General features: G+C 42.6%; 1 protein-coding gene across 2 annotated transcripts in view; it reads right to left on the bottom strand.

Moving 5' to 3' along the window:
* Positions 1-18,577, bottom strand: part of PTPRG (protein tyrosine phosphatase receptor type G) — a 513,282-nt gene that overhangs the window by 57,092 nt on the left and 437,613 nt on the right. For both annotated transcript variants that reach the window (XM_077278905.1, XM_077278907.1), the window contains one exon: positions 11,048-11,139. In XM_077278905.1, the coding sequence (XP_077135020.1) occupies positions 11,048-11,139 (92 nt within the window). The remainder of the gene's footprint in view (positions 1-11,047; positions 11,140-18,577) is intronic.

Below are 18,577 nucleotides of genomic sequence, written 5' to 3'. Positions count from 1 at the left end.
TGATTGATGGATCAAGTCTTATCAGTGGTGTATAGAAGTGTTATCAGTCATTGTTCTCCTGCCTCTGATGATAATGAACCTGCTGTAAACTCTTCTTGAAAGAAAGGAAAGTATGATTAAAAAAATAAAGCTGATGGCCAGTGTGAAAAATGCAAGATTAATAATGAAAAAAAAAAAATTGCCAACACTTTTTAAAAAGTACACGCAACACAAAATTACAGATTAAAAAAATAGATATCTATCCCTTTAAGCAGGAGAGGAATGGTTAAATCACCACCGTTCCAACCGATGTAAATGGAATCCGTCAACAGGTTTTTGCTTCGTAATCTGAGGGCAGCATGTTGTAGGAGATGAGGCACTGATTTCAATAATGTGTCATTTATTAGACTGTTTAAATACAATGAGTGTTTTATCAGCAGGAGATTATCACTGTCCAACTAGCTGCTCAAGTGCCTCCTGGTCCAACCACTCCCCCACCACTGACTAGCAGCTTATACTGTCAATATACAATGTACACAGAAAGCAGCCAATCATGGCTTTGGGCGGGGTTAGATTTCTCAGCTCTGCTACATCTAAAAGTCTCATTATATCACCACTGCTTTGCCCAGTAAACTAAGTGATACATCACTGGAATTAGGGGGCTTTCTACCTTTCAGATAAGATAGCAAAAACCTGGTGACAAATTCCCTTTAAAGTGAATGTTGTGGCTCCATACAACCCACCTTTTAGGACAACTTGTGAATGTGTATAGGGACGTAACGCTTCTAGGTGCCATATGAAGACATCTTAAGGCATTACGCAGTATTTCTAGTTAGAAATTAGCCAATTTTTAAAAATTCTATTAATATTTGTTTTGTCGGATTAAACTAAAAAAAATTTACATGGAGATTCTTTGGGTCTTCTGAACATGATGAGGACTTTCAAGGTCACATGTGGTGCGACACACATCATTGACACAAATTTTACTCCTCGTGAGGCATAGTCATCGTGGGTAGACCCAGAGATTAGACTAAAAACGTTAGGCTGGAAAAACATCCAAAGACCGACGGAGTAGGCGATGAGATGCGTGGCAGAAAAGGTGAAGGATGATGTTTTTCTTGGTTTTAACCCTATTAAAACAAAACAAGGTCACGTGGTGGGACACACATCATTGACACAAGTTGTGCCCCTCGTGAGGCATAGTCATCGTGGGTAGACCCAGAGAGAAGACTAAAAACGTTAGGCTGGAAAAACATCCAAAGACCGACGGAGTAGGCGATGAGATGCATGGCAGAAAAGGTGAAGGATGTTTTTCTTGGTTTTAACCCTATTAAAACAAAACAAGGTCATGTGGTGGGACACACATCATTGACACAAGTTGTGCCCCTCGTGAGGCATAGTCATCGTTGGGAGACCCAGAGAGAAGACTAAAAACTTTAGGCTGGAAAAACACCTGAAGACCGACAGATTAGGCAATGAGCTGTGGTGGCAGAACAGGTGAAAGATGATGTTTTTCTTATTTTTAACCCTTTTCTGGCACTCGAAACAATCCAGCAAAACTGGGGCTGGCTGGATAGATTCGAATCAAATCATAAAAAAATTAGGATTCTGAAGAATCTGAAAATTTCCATGAAATTATTGACAAATCTGATTGAGAACTGAATCGCTCACCTTTACCAATAGTTCATTGCTAAGGAGCCTCAAGGCTCACAGACGCATGAAAGTTGCCTAAAAGGAAGGCCTTCACCATGTCTTGTTGATGGATAATTTCGGTGGAGAGAATAAATGGGTATTCTGCCTTAACATTTGGTCATATGGGGAATTTGTTGCAGATTGTGAATTTGGGTTTTGCAGGACAACTGTAATTGGGTCAAGCAAATCCTAGGGCAGGTATTGATGCGTGCCACTTGCACTTTGGCTTTCAGCGTCGAAAAAGGAACAAGATAATGGCAACTAGTTAAATATTTATCTAGATGAGATCACAATCCGTTTTCATTATCACAGAGGTAAATGGATTGAAAAACTAATTTAAATTAATTATAAAAATTGATTGGAAAAGAAAAACATGTAAATGAGTACTTACATTTTTTTTGTTGGCAAGCGAGGGTGGGAATTGGAAAAAAGGTCTCTACTGCAATAACAATTAGGGATAGGCTCCGTCTGCAGCTTCAGGAGGAGGAAGAACTAATCTAATTGGGAGCGAAGAAACATTCTTTATGTATTTCTCAATTTTGAATCAAGATAGGATAAAAGTCATACTTGTCAACTAGCCTTACAGGTTGGACAGCTCAAAAAAAAAAAAGAAGAAGAACGTGGGAGAAGAACCTCTAGGACTTCCAGTGATGCTGACAAAAACCTCGGGAAACCTCTTGACTTCCTGGGTGTGAATGAGAGGTTTCATTATCCATGGCACCCAGGCGCACATAGAATCGATGGAAAATGGGGCTTTGAAAGGGGCACAGCCACACTGTTTACCAGAAATAAAGTTTAAAGACGTTCATAAGAATCATCAAATGAGAAGAGAAGATTAACGGGAGTGTCAGGACTCAAACCAAGCAGCTCTTGTGCACCAGGCAGCAGCTCTTCCCTCTGAGCTATTCAACTTGCTGGACAGTTCCTTGCTAACCCAGATACTAGTACCTGTGTTGTTCCTGATTGTTCAATCAGGAAATCACAGGGTGGAGACAAACTACTTAAAATTGTCATTGCACTTCCTTCCTTGCAAAATTATTGAGCTCCCAGCTTCTTTCCACCTGATGCTTATCCTTAAGATTATACTGCTTCTCTTGTGTACCTTACCCTCTGGCTATTCCTGACTACACAAACTGCTTATCCTCCCAACTATACTGCTGCTTCTGTGTACCGACCTCTGGCTATTCCTGACTACTAATCCTGCTGATCCTTTAACTATACTGCTGCTTCTGTGTACCGACTTCCGGCTATTCCTAATGAAGCAACCTGCTGATCCTCTAACTATACTGCTGCTCCTGTGTACCGACCTCTGGCTATTACTGCTTTTGCTGTGCCTAGTGGTTGCAATACCGCTACTCCAACTCAGATCGGTTCATAAAAGGGAGACTCTGTAGCCGATCTGTTCCCTATGGGCGATACTTGCTGAATCTGCAGCTCTCAACGCCAATGTCAGATCAGGTAGTAGAGCATGCCTAAAAGTTCACATTAGGAAAGTAACTTTTGCAATTTTGTTTGCAAAACTTTTTAATTTAGTATTTCTTTAAAAATAATGTATATGGAGACAAGAAAAAAAATGGAGACAGACAATGTGATAAATTTAAGCAGGGGCATAACTGTAGAAGGAGCAGTTGCTCTTCTCACTAGTTCCTGAAGGACCCTACTGCTACATAAGATGGCACTTGATAGAGAAGGTCAAATTGCAGATTTTGCACTAAGGACTAATTTGTTCCTAGTTTCCCCCTTGAAACTTTCCGAAAACTTTTAATAAAGTCAAACTTTTTGAAGTAGAAACAGACGACTAGGCAATGCTGGCACCAGAATAGCAATACTAAAATGTTTTGAGAATATTTTGTGCTGTCTGGAAATAGAGGCACGAGGTTAAGGTCATGTAAAAAGTCCTTTTACTCAGTGATGGGAAACATATTGGAACCAGAGAAAATTGGATTGGGTTTTATTTTCTGCTTTTCTAATGGCTTCTAGGGTCCGGCTTTCAATCAGCGTTACAATCTGTTCCATTTAACTATGGAAGGAAATACTGGAGTGGGTGCAATAGTGAGGAGGAAAGACAGAACATCACATCTGCTAGAACAAATCCTACCGACGATCCTTTCCAATGTCAGTAAGAAACGTCGTGTGCAGAAAACATGCAGCATAACGAGTTGGCCGCAGTACATTAATCCAATGTGATGATACATCACTTGAGATTTATCCAGATTCTGCACAACGTCTAAAATCTCTTGCACTGTCACAAACTGAGTTCGTGGAACAATAGAAAGAGCAAAACACATTAATTGTAGTCAAGATAGAACATATTAGGGCTTAAAGGGAATCTGTCAGTAAGATCAACCCAACTAAGCAGTCTACATGGGCACGCAGGTCACGGAAAGTTTAATAAAATGATACCTTGAAATCTGTGATCAGATGTCTTAGTCCAGAGAAATACAGGTTTTTCTTAAGATGTAAATGAGCTGTTAAGATCTATGGGCCGGACATAGATCTCTTTGAGAATCTGCCTCCATAGGTTATTTTAGATGAAAGGGGGTGTTACCAGTGTTAGACATGTTGATCAGGAGTGCAGACTAAGTCATAACATGTCTCACACTGGTAACGTCACCCTTAAAGTTAAGACAAGCTCTGGAGGCAAATTCTCAGGGAGATCTATGTCCAGCCCATAGATCTTAACAGCTTATTTACATATTAGAAACATGTGGATTTCTCTGGAATAAGACATCATATTGCAGATATCTAGGTATCACTTTATTCACTTCCTATGTCCTGCATGTCCATGTAGATGGCTTAGAGCTGAACCTACTCACAGATTCCCTTTAAGGACTAGTCAATGTTTCTCATATGAGATGATCAAACTTCAAAAATGTATGTAGCAATAGAGAAATAGACACAATTAGTCTTAATATATTAGATATTATATATGAGATATATCTATGTATAAGGTCCATTCTGCATGGTGACTTACATTGCCCTCATGCCGCCTATACCGCTCTGGCCCATCAAAGCACATACCATAAGACCCCTGAAAATGCCCTTTGGTATCTGGCACCAAGAGATTAGCCACAGATCCTTCAAGTCATGTAAGTTTTCAAGTGGGGACTTCATGGATGGTACTCATTTTCCTCCAAGACCCACAGATGCCAGGACTTTAAGAGGTTTATCCCCTTTAATGAATGATTTACAGCTACAAGCCTGCCTGATTACATGTGGGGATTCCCTAGCAAACAGGCAACCCCCACATGTACTCAGCCTGGCTAGTAGCTGTAAATCATTCCGCTGCCGCAGTGAAAACTAAATCTCCGAACAGTTACAAATACTCAGAGGTCATCCGAGCCTGTTTAGGAAAACCCGAGCAACGAGTCTACACGCTCATCGCTACTGGAGATAAATGGTGGAGCAGAAGCACGAGATAGAGACAGGTGGACAACCCTCTTATAAAAAGGGAACATCTCTGGTTAATTTGATGCCATTCCCAAACATCGTGGTGCCCTAACACCATAATGTTTGGGAATGGCATCAAATCAGCCCGAGATGTTCCCTTTTTAAGATCTCTTGCTATTTTTGGTGGCAAATATGTAAAGGGGTTGAGGCCCCTTAAACTGCCTCCACTTTCAAAAAGGTGATGCCTTAAAGATTGTCCATCAGATCAGACTCAACGCTAATTTGGAAAATTGCCATGGGTTCACGTGGCGCTTCTTAGTTCTCGGAACTGATTAAGGTCCTTGCATCATGACATCTTCATCCATTGTTGAACTTCTTTTTAGACCTAGAGACTTTCCGAATAGTAACCAGACTGATTGCAAGGGACACATCATCTAGCAAAAACCCACATAGAAAGACAAAGTATCCCAAGTAAAGAGTTTTGCTCAGCAGATATCTACATTGGCTTCAGAAAACAGAGAAGGTCTTGGCCAAATTGACAGTATAAAGAGGTGGTTTCGAGAGCCTTGTTATAGAAAAGTTAGTTGGGGAGAGGCTCCTTCTGCAGAAAGTGATGGGAATAATAAAGAGAGATCGCTCTTCGGCCAAAGTCTTTAGAAATTGTGCACAATTTAGATTACAACACAAGAAATAATCTGATTAAAAGAGGAAGAATATTAAAAGGAGGAATAACTTGGATATTTCTTTTCCGCTTTGTTGGTCCTCTAATTACCCATCCTCCCCTTCGGCCATCTGAATCATCACTATGTGCAATAATTTACAGCATTACCTGCTGACAACAGGATGCTGCATGCGAATCTCCAACAATTAATAAATTCCTTTTAAATAAGTCATGGAATGGAAATCCGTTCTCTGATCCTTCACGGCTACGCGGCAGTAATATTTAAACATCATTAAATATTAATTCCCTCTAATGAAGTTGCAGTATAGTCTTTATTAAGCCGAATAACACAAAAAAAATTAGACATCTGAATCTCAACTCCCAGTCTCAGACTAAACGCCCACTTAAAAACGACGCCACTTTCTATTGTAAGGGGGTGACTTAAAAACATCAAAAGTCCAAGCCGCAGCTCAGACGCCGATTGAAATTACTTTGTCTCTCGCTCTTTTTTTTTTCCTTTTTCCCCCCCTTTTAAACTTTTGATTTCCCATACAAGCAAGCGCTCCTAAGGTATGATTAGACAGACAAAGGCAGAAGGCGAGATGCGAATCAATACGAGCTGCCGACATTGATTAGTCAGTGAGAACGGCGGAAAGAATTTTAATTACGACTGGGAGTCAAAACATTGTCATGGATTCGAACAGCAGCATCTAATTAGCCGATTCCCATATATTTAATGATATGAACGCAGGGCGGGCAACGTTATCATTATTTCCAGTTTACTTAAAAAGACAGAAACACCCATTCACATAGACCTCAACGAGTCAAGGAAATATTAGACGAGCCAGTGGTGGAACATGCTTTTTATAGGGTCACCATTAAGATGCAGGTGTAAAATCCAAAAACAAAACAAAAAAGCGCTTTTTCACAACAGAAATTGACATATTGTGCAACATATGCAAATTTCAGCACCAATACAAAAAAAAAGAGGCATGAGGATAAGATTATAGAAGACGTGACAGTTGATACGTGATGCCTGAGCCCTGGGAAGCATGAATCAGACTATGGTGTTTCACAGGAAACATGCATTTATAAGCTGGCCACAGACAAAGACGCTCTGATGACTAGTCCACCTATTTAAATCAATAGGTGGCGGATGAGCAGTACCTGGTCACGGGCACTACTCCGTCAAATGAGCTGTGCAGTTATGGCCACTGATAACCAGGGAGTCGGAGTCGTGGAGTCTGAGTCAGAGCCCATTTTGGTGGAGTCTGAGTCAGAGTCCCTGTCATGGAAATAGAGGAGTCAGAGTAGTAGATTTGGCTTACAGACTCCACAGCCGTGGCAGGGCTGTGGCGTCAGAGCCCATTTTGGTGGAGTCGGAGGCTTGGCTTACCGACTCCACAGCCCTGCTGTTAACACTGAGAACAACTGATCGGTGGAGGTGCCGGGTGTCGCACCCCCACTGATCAGACATGTATGACTTCTCCTAAGGATAGGACATCAATGTTAAAGTTCTTAACAACTCCTTTAAAAAAATCTGTCTTCGCCGAATACAGATTTTACCCAGAAATTTAACATTTTAAGAAAATAAGGATCAGTCCAGGAGAAGAAGAAGACTTCTCTGATAAAGTATATAACAAAGTTTCTTATTTTTAGGTGTACTATTGACTTATGCAATAAGTATTAAAATGACTGTGACCGTAAAGACTGGATGTGTTCATGACAGGATGCAAAATATTTGGGGATCAAATTAACGATTGCTCACCACAATTTGAATTGGCCATTAAAAAAACCACAGATCAATTTGTTATATCGTTGATTGGTACTCATAATCTCTATGTAAAAAGACCGCCATACACAAAAAAGGCACTATTCTTATACATGGCCCTCGGTAGGTAAAGGGCACTGTTACAAGACGTCAACTTGTCTCTTCAAAAAGGAAGAGGACTCGAACGCTAGTGCCACCCATTGGAAGTTGCAATCCTAAAAGTCAATATCGACCCGCTAACGAGCCTTGTCATATGCCACGTACAGGAACCCATGCATAAATATACATTAAGGTTCTCCATTAAGCCCACTTTTTTTTTCGCTACCAGGGTGTTTATTCCTAAATATAGTCATTGCCCGATGAAATGAAATCATCACCTCCATGCAGTCCCATAGAGAATGAATAGAGGGCCAGTTGATCATGTGCAACTTCACGTCATTCTTGCGGAAATAAAAATGCTCCATTTTGACGATTGGTGTAAGGCAACACCCAGTGGTTGGATCTCCCTTGATGAATACGTTATCACTAGTGATGAGCGAAAGTGCTCATTACTCGAGTATGTCTAGGGTGCTCGAGTGACATGTTCGAGTCCCTGCGGCTGCATGTTTCGCGGCTGTTACCCAAAAAACATGCGAGGATTAGCAGTGTATGTTGGGCAATTTCCTCATGTTTTGTGGAGGTCTAAAAGCTGCAAAACAGGCGGCCACGGAGAAGCGAACATGTCACTGGAGGACCAGCGATACTCGGCGCATGCCCGAGCACCCTCAGCAAACTCCAGTAACGGGCACTTGCGTTCATCACTAGTTATCACTAGTGATGAGCGAATATACTCATTACTCGAGATTTCCCAGCACGCTCGGGGGTCCTCCGAGTATTTTTTAGTACTCGGAGATTTAGTTTTCATCGCCTCAGCTGAATGATTTACATCTGTTAGCCAGCATAAGTACATGTGGGGGTTGCCTGGTTGCTAGGGAATCCACACATATAATCAAGCTGGCTAGTAGCTGTAAATCATCCAGCTGTGGCGAAAAAAACTAAATCTCCCAGCACTAAAAAAATACTCGGAGGACACCCGAGCGTGCTCGGGAAATCTTGAGTAACGAGTATATTCGCTCATCACTAGTTATCACTTATCTAGTGGATTGAAGTTAACTCTTTTTCACTGGATAACTTTAAAGCCCAAGGCTGAAAACGAGAGCTAATATTTCTCACAGTTGAGAGTCTGCTACAATGTATTCTAGACAGTTCTCCTTGAGCTTATCAAACCAGCAGCAAATATCCAATTTTCCACTAAAAGTTTGCTAGAATGTATTTATATAGGTAAAATGTACCTGCCTGTTGCAGATTTCCGCTTTCAGCAGAATCATTCACCACTCTATTTGTGGGAGAATTAACTATTACTTGGAACATGCAGCAACCATTACCTGAATCATCGATAACAGAAAATATCGGACACAAATAAGACAACTCATACAATACAGTCTAGAGGATCTGTAGCAATTAACACAGTGCCATCTGCTATCTGCACACCCAGCATAAGCCTGCAGCTGTTGCTATCGCTCCAACACAATCTGGGTTTACAGACGATTGCCTAAGCTGGATACAAGTATCACAAACTCAAAGCTCTGACAATCGGCACATGTTATCTACTGAATGAAAAAAATGGGAGGAATTTATCATAGCCCCTACTCCTGCTTTCTGGAATTAAAAAAAAAAAGAAGAAGCCACAAATTATGGTGCACCGTATAATTTGCAACTTTTTTGTATTTTTCCTCTGCTCACATCACTTGTTTAAAAAGTGGACAGGGTTTCGCTAAAGTGGCAAATGTACTATTATTAATGCCAGAAAGGGGTGTAAATAATAGTGCAAATCTACTGGCGTACAGACGTACCCAATTTATTAAGAGGTATGCCACAGAGTAAACCAAATAATTAGACAGGTTTATCAAATGGCATGAAACACTTTGATAAACCGACGCGTTTTAAGACTGTCTCCAGTCTGTTTACACTAAAAAAAATAAAGACAGTATACTCCCCAAGGTATTAAAGGGATGGGCATGATGATACTACAAGGCAGCGGCCAACCCGGACTACAATCCTGCCGTAAACGAGGTACTAAGTATCTTAATTCACCGGCAAAGATCAAGGGGCCGAAATGATGGGATTCACATAAAGTGATGCATGCTCCCAGTGACAGACAGTGCTCATCTGGAAAATAGGATTGGGCAGGTGTTGTACTGAAGCAGGAGATTGGATTATATGAAGCCTACAGACTCTTTATTGTTCTGTCATTTTATACCGCCGCCACGAAAAATACATTAAAAAACATTGTCAAAACCATAGCAACCAGTTCTTAAAGGGAAACTCCACCCAAAATAGATCCTCTCACTTCCCCTATATACCTGGAGAGGAATCACAAGGATCTGAGATATCTCCACTTACGTCGCCATTTTGGGACCAGTGCCAAGATTTGTTAAGGACATATCAACTAAGAAGAAATTGGTGGGATTTTTCCAAAAACAAAAATATGGCTTTACTCGCCCTCCCTGGATCCACTGCTGCCCCAGGTGTCTTATTTCCAGCAGTGCGGATGTCACACCGACACCGTTGCAGCCAATCAGAGCCATCAACTCGAACAAAGTCGATGAGTTCAGTCACTGGCTGCAGTGCTGTCCGCTTGATGTCAGCGCTGCAGACAATAAAATACAAGGTAAACAGCAGCGAAGGCTCGTTACTGGACCCGTGAAAAGCACAGTAGTTTTTTTCTAAAACAAGCTGCAGCTGGAAGAGCTGAAAAACCTCTACATTTACATCATACGCCACTCAATGATGTCACTAACACCTTGTAATCCGATAGGCCAAATGTTCATTAAGTCAAAATTGCAGGCCTCAGACAAGTTGAACTTTGCACCCTCTTTCATTAAAGGAGGTTCCTGCTCATTGAAGACCTCTGTAGGATATTACCATTAATGTCCAAACCAGTGGTAGACACAAACCAACAAGGGCCCCTGTGGAAGAACAATATATGGGCCCATGCAGTCAAATATCTCATCATAACACACAATTCCACCTACTTTGGGTGTGGTACTGGGACCCTTCACCTCTTGGGCTGCACCCCTGGTCCAAACTGAGTGCCAAGACCTCCATTGTTTCCTAAAATTAAGTAACAGCCGTACTAGAAGAACAGAGAACCTCAACAGCTTATTTGGAGGAGACATGGTCCACCATCCAAACAAGACCAAGAACGGTCAAGGACAGAAGGAGCGTTGAACTTTTCTAATCCCTCAGCCACTGCTCCTGGTTTTACAGACCCCCACGGATTGATGATCTATTGCTAGGATAAGTTACACCTAAAGTGGGAACCCTCATCAACACTGCAGTGTTGACACATTAGGACACCACACAAGAAACCCAAGGGTCTAGAAAGTCTCTTTAGATTATGCAGCCCTATGTAAGACATCATACAATGACCAGTTGTACCAAACTCAGCATTGCTGTAGATAGCTACACATATACACAGATACACATAACATAAGCATTTTTTATTACCATACCTGGAATGGGGATGATGGGTATGTTGTCATTGGGGACGACTCTCGGTGAGCTGCTGTCATCGACGTAGAAGTGAGCGGTCTGAAAACACTTCCTGTATAAGAGAAGACATAAATATTAATGACGTGATAGTAACTCTCCAACTTGATGAACTGTCAAACTCACCCTTCCCGAACCCTTCCATACATTTACTAAACTCAAACGACTCTGTTGTTGCCCATGTCTCAATTCGGTGGGTACAACACACTTCTCAAAACTTTGGCCCAATGCAGCAAAATAACCCGATTTCCTGTGGTCGGTTTTGTGCAGTTATTGTTTACGTTGTTACTAATCACATTGGTGGAGTATGCAGGCAACAAACCCTACAAAGATACCATAGCATATATTCTCACCAAACCCAGGGACAGGGTGGGCACACGTGCACCCTGATGCAGTGGATAAAACACATACACCCAGCATTACACAAGGAGAAGTGGTCTGCTCAGGCCTTTTGTGATGGTTTCTGCAAAAAGGCCCCACATGACAAATACACAGCGACACCCAGAAGGGACGGACAACGAGACGGTCACAGAAACACAGCAGTCATTTACCTGTACTTAAAGCAAAGCAGAGAACACAGGCTGTTCATCATAGACAAGGCACTAAGCAGCCAGGCATTGAGAGCTCCAAGCAGCTTTTGCATGGTGAAGTTGAATAAGGCTTGACTGAGCAGCGTCACCGCTCGGTGCTGAGCAGCCAGGGGCCGGAGCTGAATATATAATGAGCCAGTTCTGTGAGAGCTATTGTGACTAGGGTGGAGGGGTCTTTTCTTGTCTGAGTGCAGCCCATAACAATGGACCTTTTCCTATGCAGAGATCCTCCTCCCTCCTTCCCTGACTTTAATGAACTGCTTTGAAACACCTGCCTGGCACTGCCTCATCCATCATATGGGCAATATATAGAAATGTGTGTATATACAGATACCTATAACAGTTAACAGATAATTTGCTACAGAAAAGAAGCCTTAAAAAGATTGGACAGGGTGCTTCACTATCACCTAGTTTTACTAACTTTACATGTTTTAAATAGTTATCCTGACACATTGTGTATGTATTTGTATGTACCTGTCTATGTATACATAGACAAAGAAATATACGGGCTAAATAGATGAGAGATCACCACATAGATAAATCGATGATATAGAAGTTGGATATGTAATAGATATATATTAGAGATAAATATAAAAAAATATATATGATATACAGTATATATATATATATATATATATATATATATATATATATATATATATATATATATATTTTATTTTTTTCATACACTGACAATTTTGCAAGTTCTCCCACCTACAAAGAATGGAGATGCTTGCAATTTTTATTGTAGGTACACTTCTCCTGTGAGAGACAGAATCTAAAAATTAGAACCAGAATATCACATTGTACGATATTTAAACAATTAAACTACATTTTATTGCATCAAATAAGTATTTGATTACCTACCAACCAGCAATTCTGTTAAGGATAAGTACAACCCCAAGAACACTGTCACCAACCGTGAAGCATGGTGGGGGAAATATACTTTGACTGTGTTTTTCTGCAAAGGGGACAGGACGAATGCACTGTATCGAAGGAAGGATGGATGGGGTCATGCATCGCAAGATTTTGGCCAACAACTTCCTTCCCTCAGTAAGAGCATTGAAGATGGGTCATGGCTGGGTCTTCCAACATGACAATGACCTGAAACACACAGCCAGGGCAACTAAGGAGTGGCTCAGTACGAAACACTTCAATGGCCTTGAGTGGACTAGCCAGTCTTGAGACCTGAACCCAATAGAAAATCTTTGGAGGGAGCTGAAATCTTGCCCAGCAACTGCCTCGAAACCTGAAATATCTGGAAAATATGTATGGAGGAGTGGGCCTAAATCCCTGCTGCAGTGTGTGCAAACTTGGGTCAAGAACCACAGGAAACGTATGACCTCTGTAATTGCACACAAACGTTTCTGGACCAAATATTAAGTTGTTTTTCTATTGTATCAAATAATTATTTCATGCAGTAAAATGCAAATTAATTATGTAAGAATCACACAACGTAATTTTCTGGATTTTTTTTTAGATCCTGTCTCTCACAGATGAAGTGTACCTACAATAAAAGTATAGACCTCTCCATTCTTTGTAGGTGGGAAAACTTACAAGATTGGCGTGTGTGTGTGTGTGTGTGTGTGTGTGTGTGTGTGTGTGTGTGTGTGTGTGTGTGTGTGTGTGTGATCCCCACTGTGCATGTGTATATATACATACATAGGCAGATTCCGAAAAAAATGGGGGCATTACTCCACAGTCATAAAAGCATTAAGAAAAATGATTCAGCACCATCAAAAAACCTTTTTAGGAAAAAGCATCAAGGGTTGACCAGCACTACCAGGTGAAAAGAATATCACAGATTTCAATCTACGAAGCAAGATCCAAAAATAAAGAAATAGGTGCTACTCACCCATACCATAAAAAGGATACGAACAGCAGTGTGGACGACGGCAGGTTCACACAACACTGCTACGGGTCCGGTCACCACAGCGCTGTTCGCATCCTCCTGCATCTATGTTTTTATAGAGATACTAATAAATGCATTTTTATCGAATGGTGAGAACTGAACTACAAAGTCAGATGACGAAAAAATGGATTTGTTATATCCCTAGATAGATATGCAATAAATATGCATTAGCATGGTGGCTCAGTAGTTAGCATTGTATGGTGGCTCAGTGGTTAGCACTGTTGCTTTGCAGCACTGGGGTCCTGAGTTCAAATCCCACCAGGGACAACATCTGTAAGGGGTTTGTATGTTCTCTCCGTGTTCGCATGGGTTTCCTCCCACATTTTAAAGACAAACTCATTGGGAATTTAGCTTCTGAGCCCCAATGGGGACAGTGATGACCACTTAATGGCGCTATATAAGTTAGTAAAATAAATAAAAAATAAATATGCGTTCAAAAGATATGCGTATGAGATCTATCACATCTAATCATGGCATATCCGTCTCAGATGAATATGCGATAGACATAAGACATTGCTGGCTAAAGTGTTACTTTTTCACTATAAGGTGCACTGAAACAAGCGTGCAATCTAATGAGCATTCATAAGAATGCTGCTACCCGATTATCGGCCTATGTAAATGCGGTACTCCAGGTAGCCGGTTGCTGCAGTGATGTTGCCTTCCCTTCGGGGAGGGTGATGTCACGCTTAGAGGCAAGGAGGATTCTTTCCATCAGGTAAGGCACTTACATTCAACACATCTGAATCTAGGCCAGGAGGGGAAGCTCTGAACCTGGATTCAGGGGAGCGTCCCTTAGCTATATGTATCCTGGTCTAGAGGATGAGTCAGCCAGTTGTAAAGGAGTGAGGAGAGTAGAAGGACGTCTGGAGCAGACGTAGAGGCCGAGCAGCCACAAGGGAGCTGCAGCCTCTGGAAAGAAAGATAACGCGAGGAGTTGAATTGTGAAGGAGCTTAAAGGGAAGAAGAACAGTGGAGGAAAGGGCTCAGGAGGGGAACAACGAAAGGACACCTTCAGAGCCAGAGCGCAGAAGCCGGGTATCGGGAGCCCGAGGTCGTGTTGTTCTCCAGGACGCGTGACAGAACCGGAGGGCATAGTACTATATGTCAATTGCCTGTAACAAATCTGAGGTGAAGCAGTAACCCCAAGAGCCAGGTCCTATAAGAGATCCTATAAACAGGCTCAAACTGCCTATCGTACGGACATCTGTCTTAGGACAGGAGAGAGGGGACCCTGTCATAAAGCTTTAAGCCGCAGGGAACTCGCCATCTGGTGCAAGTAGGAAAGGCTTACCGACCTCACCTGAAGTGGGATCCCTTATTGCCTCCAAGCCGGCCGGACTAGAGCTACCCTACACCTGGTACTCTGGACTGAGGACTGCTACTACCATCAGTAAACCAGGTAAAGACTGCAAACCTGTGTCCTCCACTTATTCGTCGGCATACACCATCTTTGCCACACACACCTTGGAAACCCTGGGGACCCCGCTTCACCTGTGGGAAGCGTTACTATCTTGCTGCAACAACATCACCCCAGAGGACCCCTTTACGCAGTGTCGGTCCCTACTGACCAAATACCACAGGTGGCGTCACAAACAAACTTTACAAAATACCCTTTAAAGACCTTTCCCTTAAATTGGGCGTCCAGGGCCACCGACCGGGTTGCAGCCACCGTGACATCCCCTTTAAGACTGGACCCGGTACTGAGTACCCCACGGCCCCGGCGGTGCGCTCCATAAACATATTGGCGATCACCCAATAAATGAGCAAAAAGTGAATTTGTCAGGTGGGTGGATTATTTATGCCGAAATTAAAATCTTTGCTATGGGCAGCACATGGCCCCATGTAAACAGGGATGTACTGTATGAGGACAGAGCAATTGTTCTGACAATCGTTCTTTATGTTGGCCTGTATAAGAAGTCCAGTAAACATTTAAGGCCTCTTTCACATTTCCGTCGGTACGGGGCCGTCGCAAACTGTCGGCCTGATGGACGTTGTGCAAAATAGTGCACAACGTGGGCAGCGGATGCAGTTTTCCGACGCATCCACTGCCCATTATGAAGTCCGGGGAGGAGGGGGCGGAGTTCCGGCCGCGCATGCGCAGTCGGAAATGGTGGATCCGACGGACGAAAAAACGTTCCCTTGAACATCTTTTCGTCACGACGGTCCGCAAAAACACAACGCATCCGTTGCAAGACGCCTCCGCCTCCTCCTGTCGAAACGAAGAGGAAGGGAAGTCCGGGATAAGCTGCAGCCTGGACTTCCTCTTCATGTTCGATGGCGGAGACAGTGACCCCAGCATCACGTGTCACAACAACAGCACCGGAGACCGAGTGCTGTCACCGGAGGAATGGTGCCTGCACGGGAGGCGAATATAGGCTTTATTATTTTATCAGGGCCAAACATTTTGATCTAGAAAGAGTTGTCCTAGCAGTAGACAACCCCATTAAGCTTTAATTGTATAAAACCAGGAATATGTTCCCTTAAAAGGTTCCTAAAGTTGCCGACACTTCCGATTGCCATCAATTTGATATACAAAAAGGCCAAAATTTATCAAAATTGCCTTAAAGTCTGTGTTGCCCATAGCAACCAATGACAGAGCAGCTTTCATTTCACCAGAGCAGTTTTAAAATTGAAAGCGGAGCTCTGATTGGTTGCTATGGGCAACAAAGGCCCATTCTGTTGCACAGCTTTGATAATATGAGCTTCTGTTCGCTCTTTCTTACACCGTATTCCGGATTAGTTGCCGGAGTCGGCTGAGCCTGTGAACACGACGAGGCACTCGCTCCTCTTTAATAAATCTACCTGAATAGGTTTACAGTCACATCCCGCCTCCTCTGTATTTCTCTTATTGCAGCCTCAACAGAAAATTCACGCTGTAAATTCACAAAGTAAAATGTCTTCGATGCCGGAATGAAAAAAAAAAAAAAAAGGTTTGCTGAGAAATACAGCGAGATAATGTCAGCTAAACAAATATTTCCACTAAATAGCAACAATAATTCACAAGAAAGCAAAAAAATACCTCCATGTTGTGCGAAGGTCACCGCGGAAGGAACGAGCAATAAGAATGTGTCCTGTGTAATGGTGCCAAGACCGGGGGAAGGTGGCAGACACATCCTGGACTTAGACCATTCTGGGCTCGCTGATTACCGTTGCCCAAAAAAAATGAATTAAAAAAAAAAAAAAAAAAAAAAAGGGAATCGAGCCGCACCTTGGCCCTTGAGCCGAAGTGCAGCAAATCATTCAACATCTCCATAACCAGGGGCATAACGATCACGGTCGCAGAGGTCACGAACGGATCTGTGCAGGTGAGGGGCCCGCCAACGCCAGCGCAAACTGGACATGCATCCTCAGACGTATATTCAGCTGAAGTGTGTTGCGGCACAGAGATCCGGTATATATCCGGATGGGACCAGGCAGGGGAACATTTATACCAGGATGGGGGTCATATACAACAGGATGGAGCCCAGGATAAGAGACATATATACCAGGATAGAACCCAGGAAAAAAAGGGACCTATATACCAGGATGGGTCCAAGGAGAGGAACATGTATACCAGGATGGAGGACATATATCCTAGGATGGGCCCAGGATGGGGGACATATATACCAGGAAGGAACCCAGGATGTCGAACATTACTACTTAATGGGCGATTTCTGAGGCTGGTGACTCGGATAAACTTATCCTCAGAAGCAGAGGTGACTCTTGGTCTTCCTTTCCTGGGGCGGTCCTCATGTGAGCCAGTTTCTTTGTAGCGCTTGATGGTTTTTGCAACTGCACTTGGGGACACTTTCAAAGTTTTCCCAATTTTTCGGACTGACCGACCTTCATTTCTTAAAGTAATGATGGCCACTCGTTTTTCTTTACTTAGCTGCTTTTTTCTTGCTATAATACAAATTCTAACAGTCTATTCAGTAGGAATATCAGCTGTGTATCCACCAGACTTCTGCACAACACAACTGATGGTCCCAACCCCATTTATAAGGCAAGAAATCCCACTTAATAAACCTGACAGGGCACACCTGTGAAGTGAAAACCATTCCCAGTGACTACCTCTTGAAGCTCATCAAGAGAATGCCAAGAGTGTGCAAAGCAGTCATCAAAGCAAAAGGTGGCTACTTTGAAGAACCTAGAATATAAGACATAATTTCAGTTGTTTCACACTTTTTTGTTAAGTATATAATTCCACATGTGTTAATTCATAGTTTTGATGCCTTCAGTGTGAATGTACAATGAAAATACAGAAAAATCTTTCAATGAGAAGGTGTGTCCAAACTTTTGGTCTGTACTGTATATCACATATTAGACTATTTTCGGCCATACAGGCTCCATCACATATACAGAGATATTGTCCCTTTTGTATCTAGACAAGAAAGCACAGCTCCGTACAGCTTATAGTGGCCGTTACTGTGGAATGACAGATCGGCCCCATTCACTTTAATAGAAGAGGAGCTGTAGTTCCTGACAAAGACCATTACATAGTGCGCTATTCCAGATCTGTACAATGTGTACAAGCGGCCGCTGTCACAGCTGATATGAGCTGATGGTGCTAGGTGTCAGGCCCCTACCAATAGCACAGTACTGGACAACTTATTTAGTGTTAACGGACCCCTCTAACATACAGGGATTGTCCAAAGTGGAGAACTCAAGGTTTTCACATAAAATTCTTGCTCTAAAGCTAAAAGATTGAAGCTGACTCTGCACAAATTTACATCTGAATGTACTGTAATCAAGACCAGTTGTTCTATTGTTTCATATGGAGCATCTGTGTAATGTCATTCATGGAATCCCAAAACAAACACTGAATATTTGATAGAAGAATGTGTTGCGCTACTGAAATAGCTGCCTGCACAAATACAGTGCAAGGCAAGGGGGTGCTCGAAACGGTGCGAGGTGAGGGGGTTGCTCGAGACGGTGCGAGGCGAGGGGGTTGCTCGAGATGGTGCGAGGCGAGGGGGGTGCTCGAGACCGTGCGAGGCGAGGGGGGGTGCTCG

The sequence above is a fragment of the Ranitomeya variabilis genome, chromosome 8, assembly GCF_051348905.1.
Source record: "Ranitomeya variabilis isolate aRanVar5 chromosome 8, aRanVar5.hap1, whole genome shotgun sequence".
Taxonomy (NCBI): Eukaryota; Metazoa; Chordata; class Amphibia; order Anura; family Dendrobatidae; genus Ranitomeya; species Ranitomeya variabilis.
Note: the sequence above shows the minus strand (reverse complement) of the source record. Positions and strands in the feature narration are given on the sequence as shown.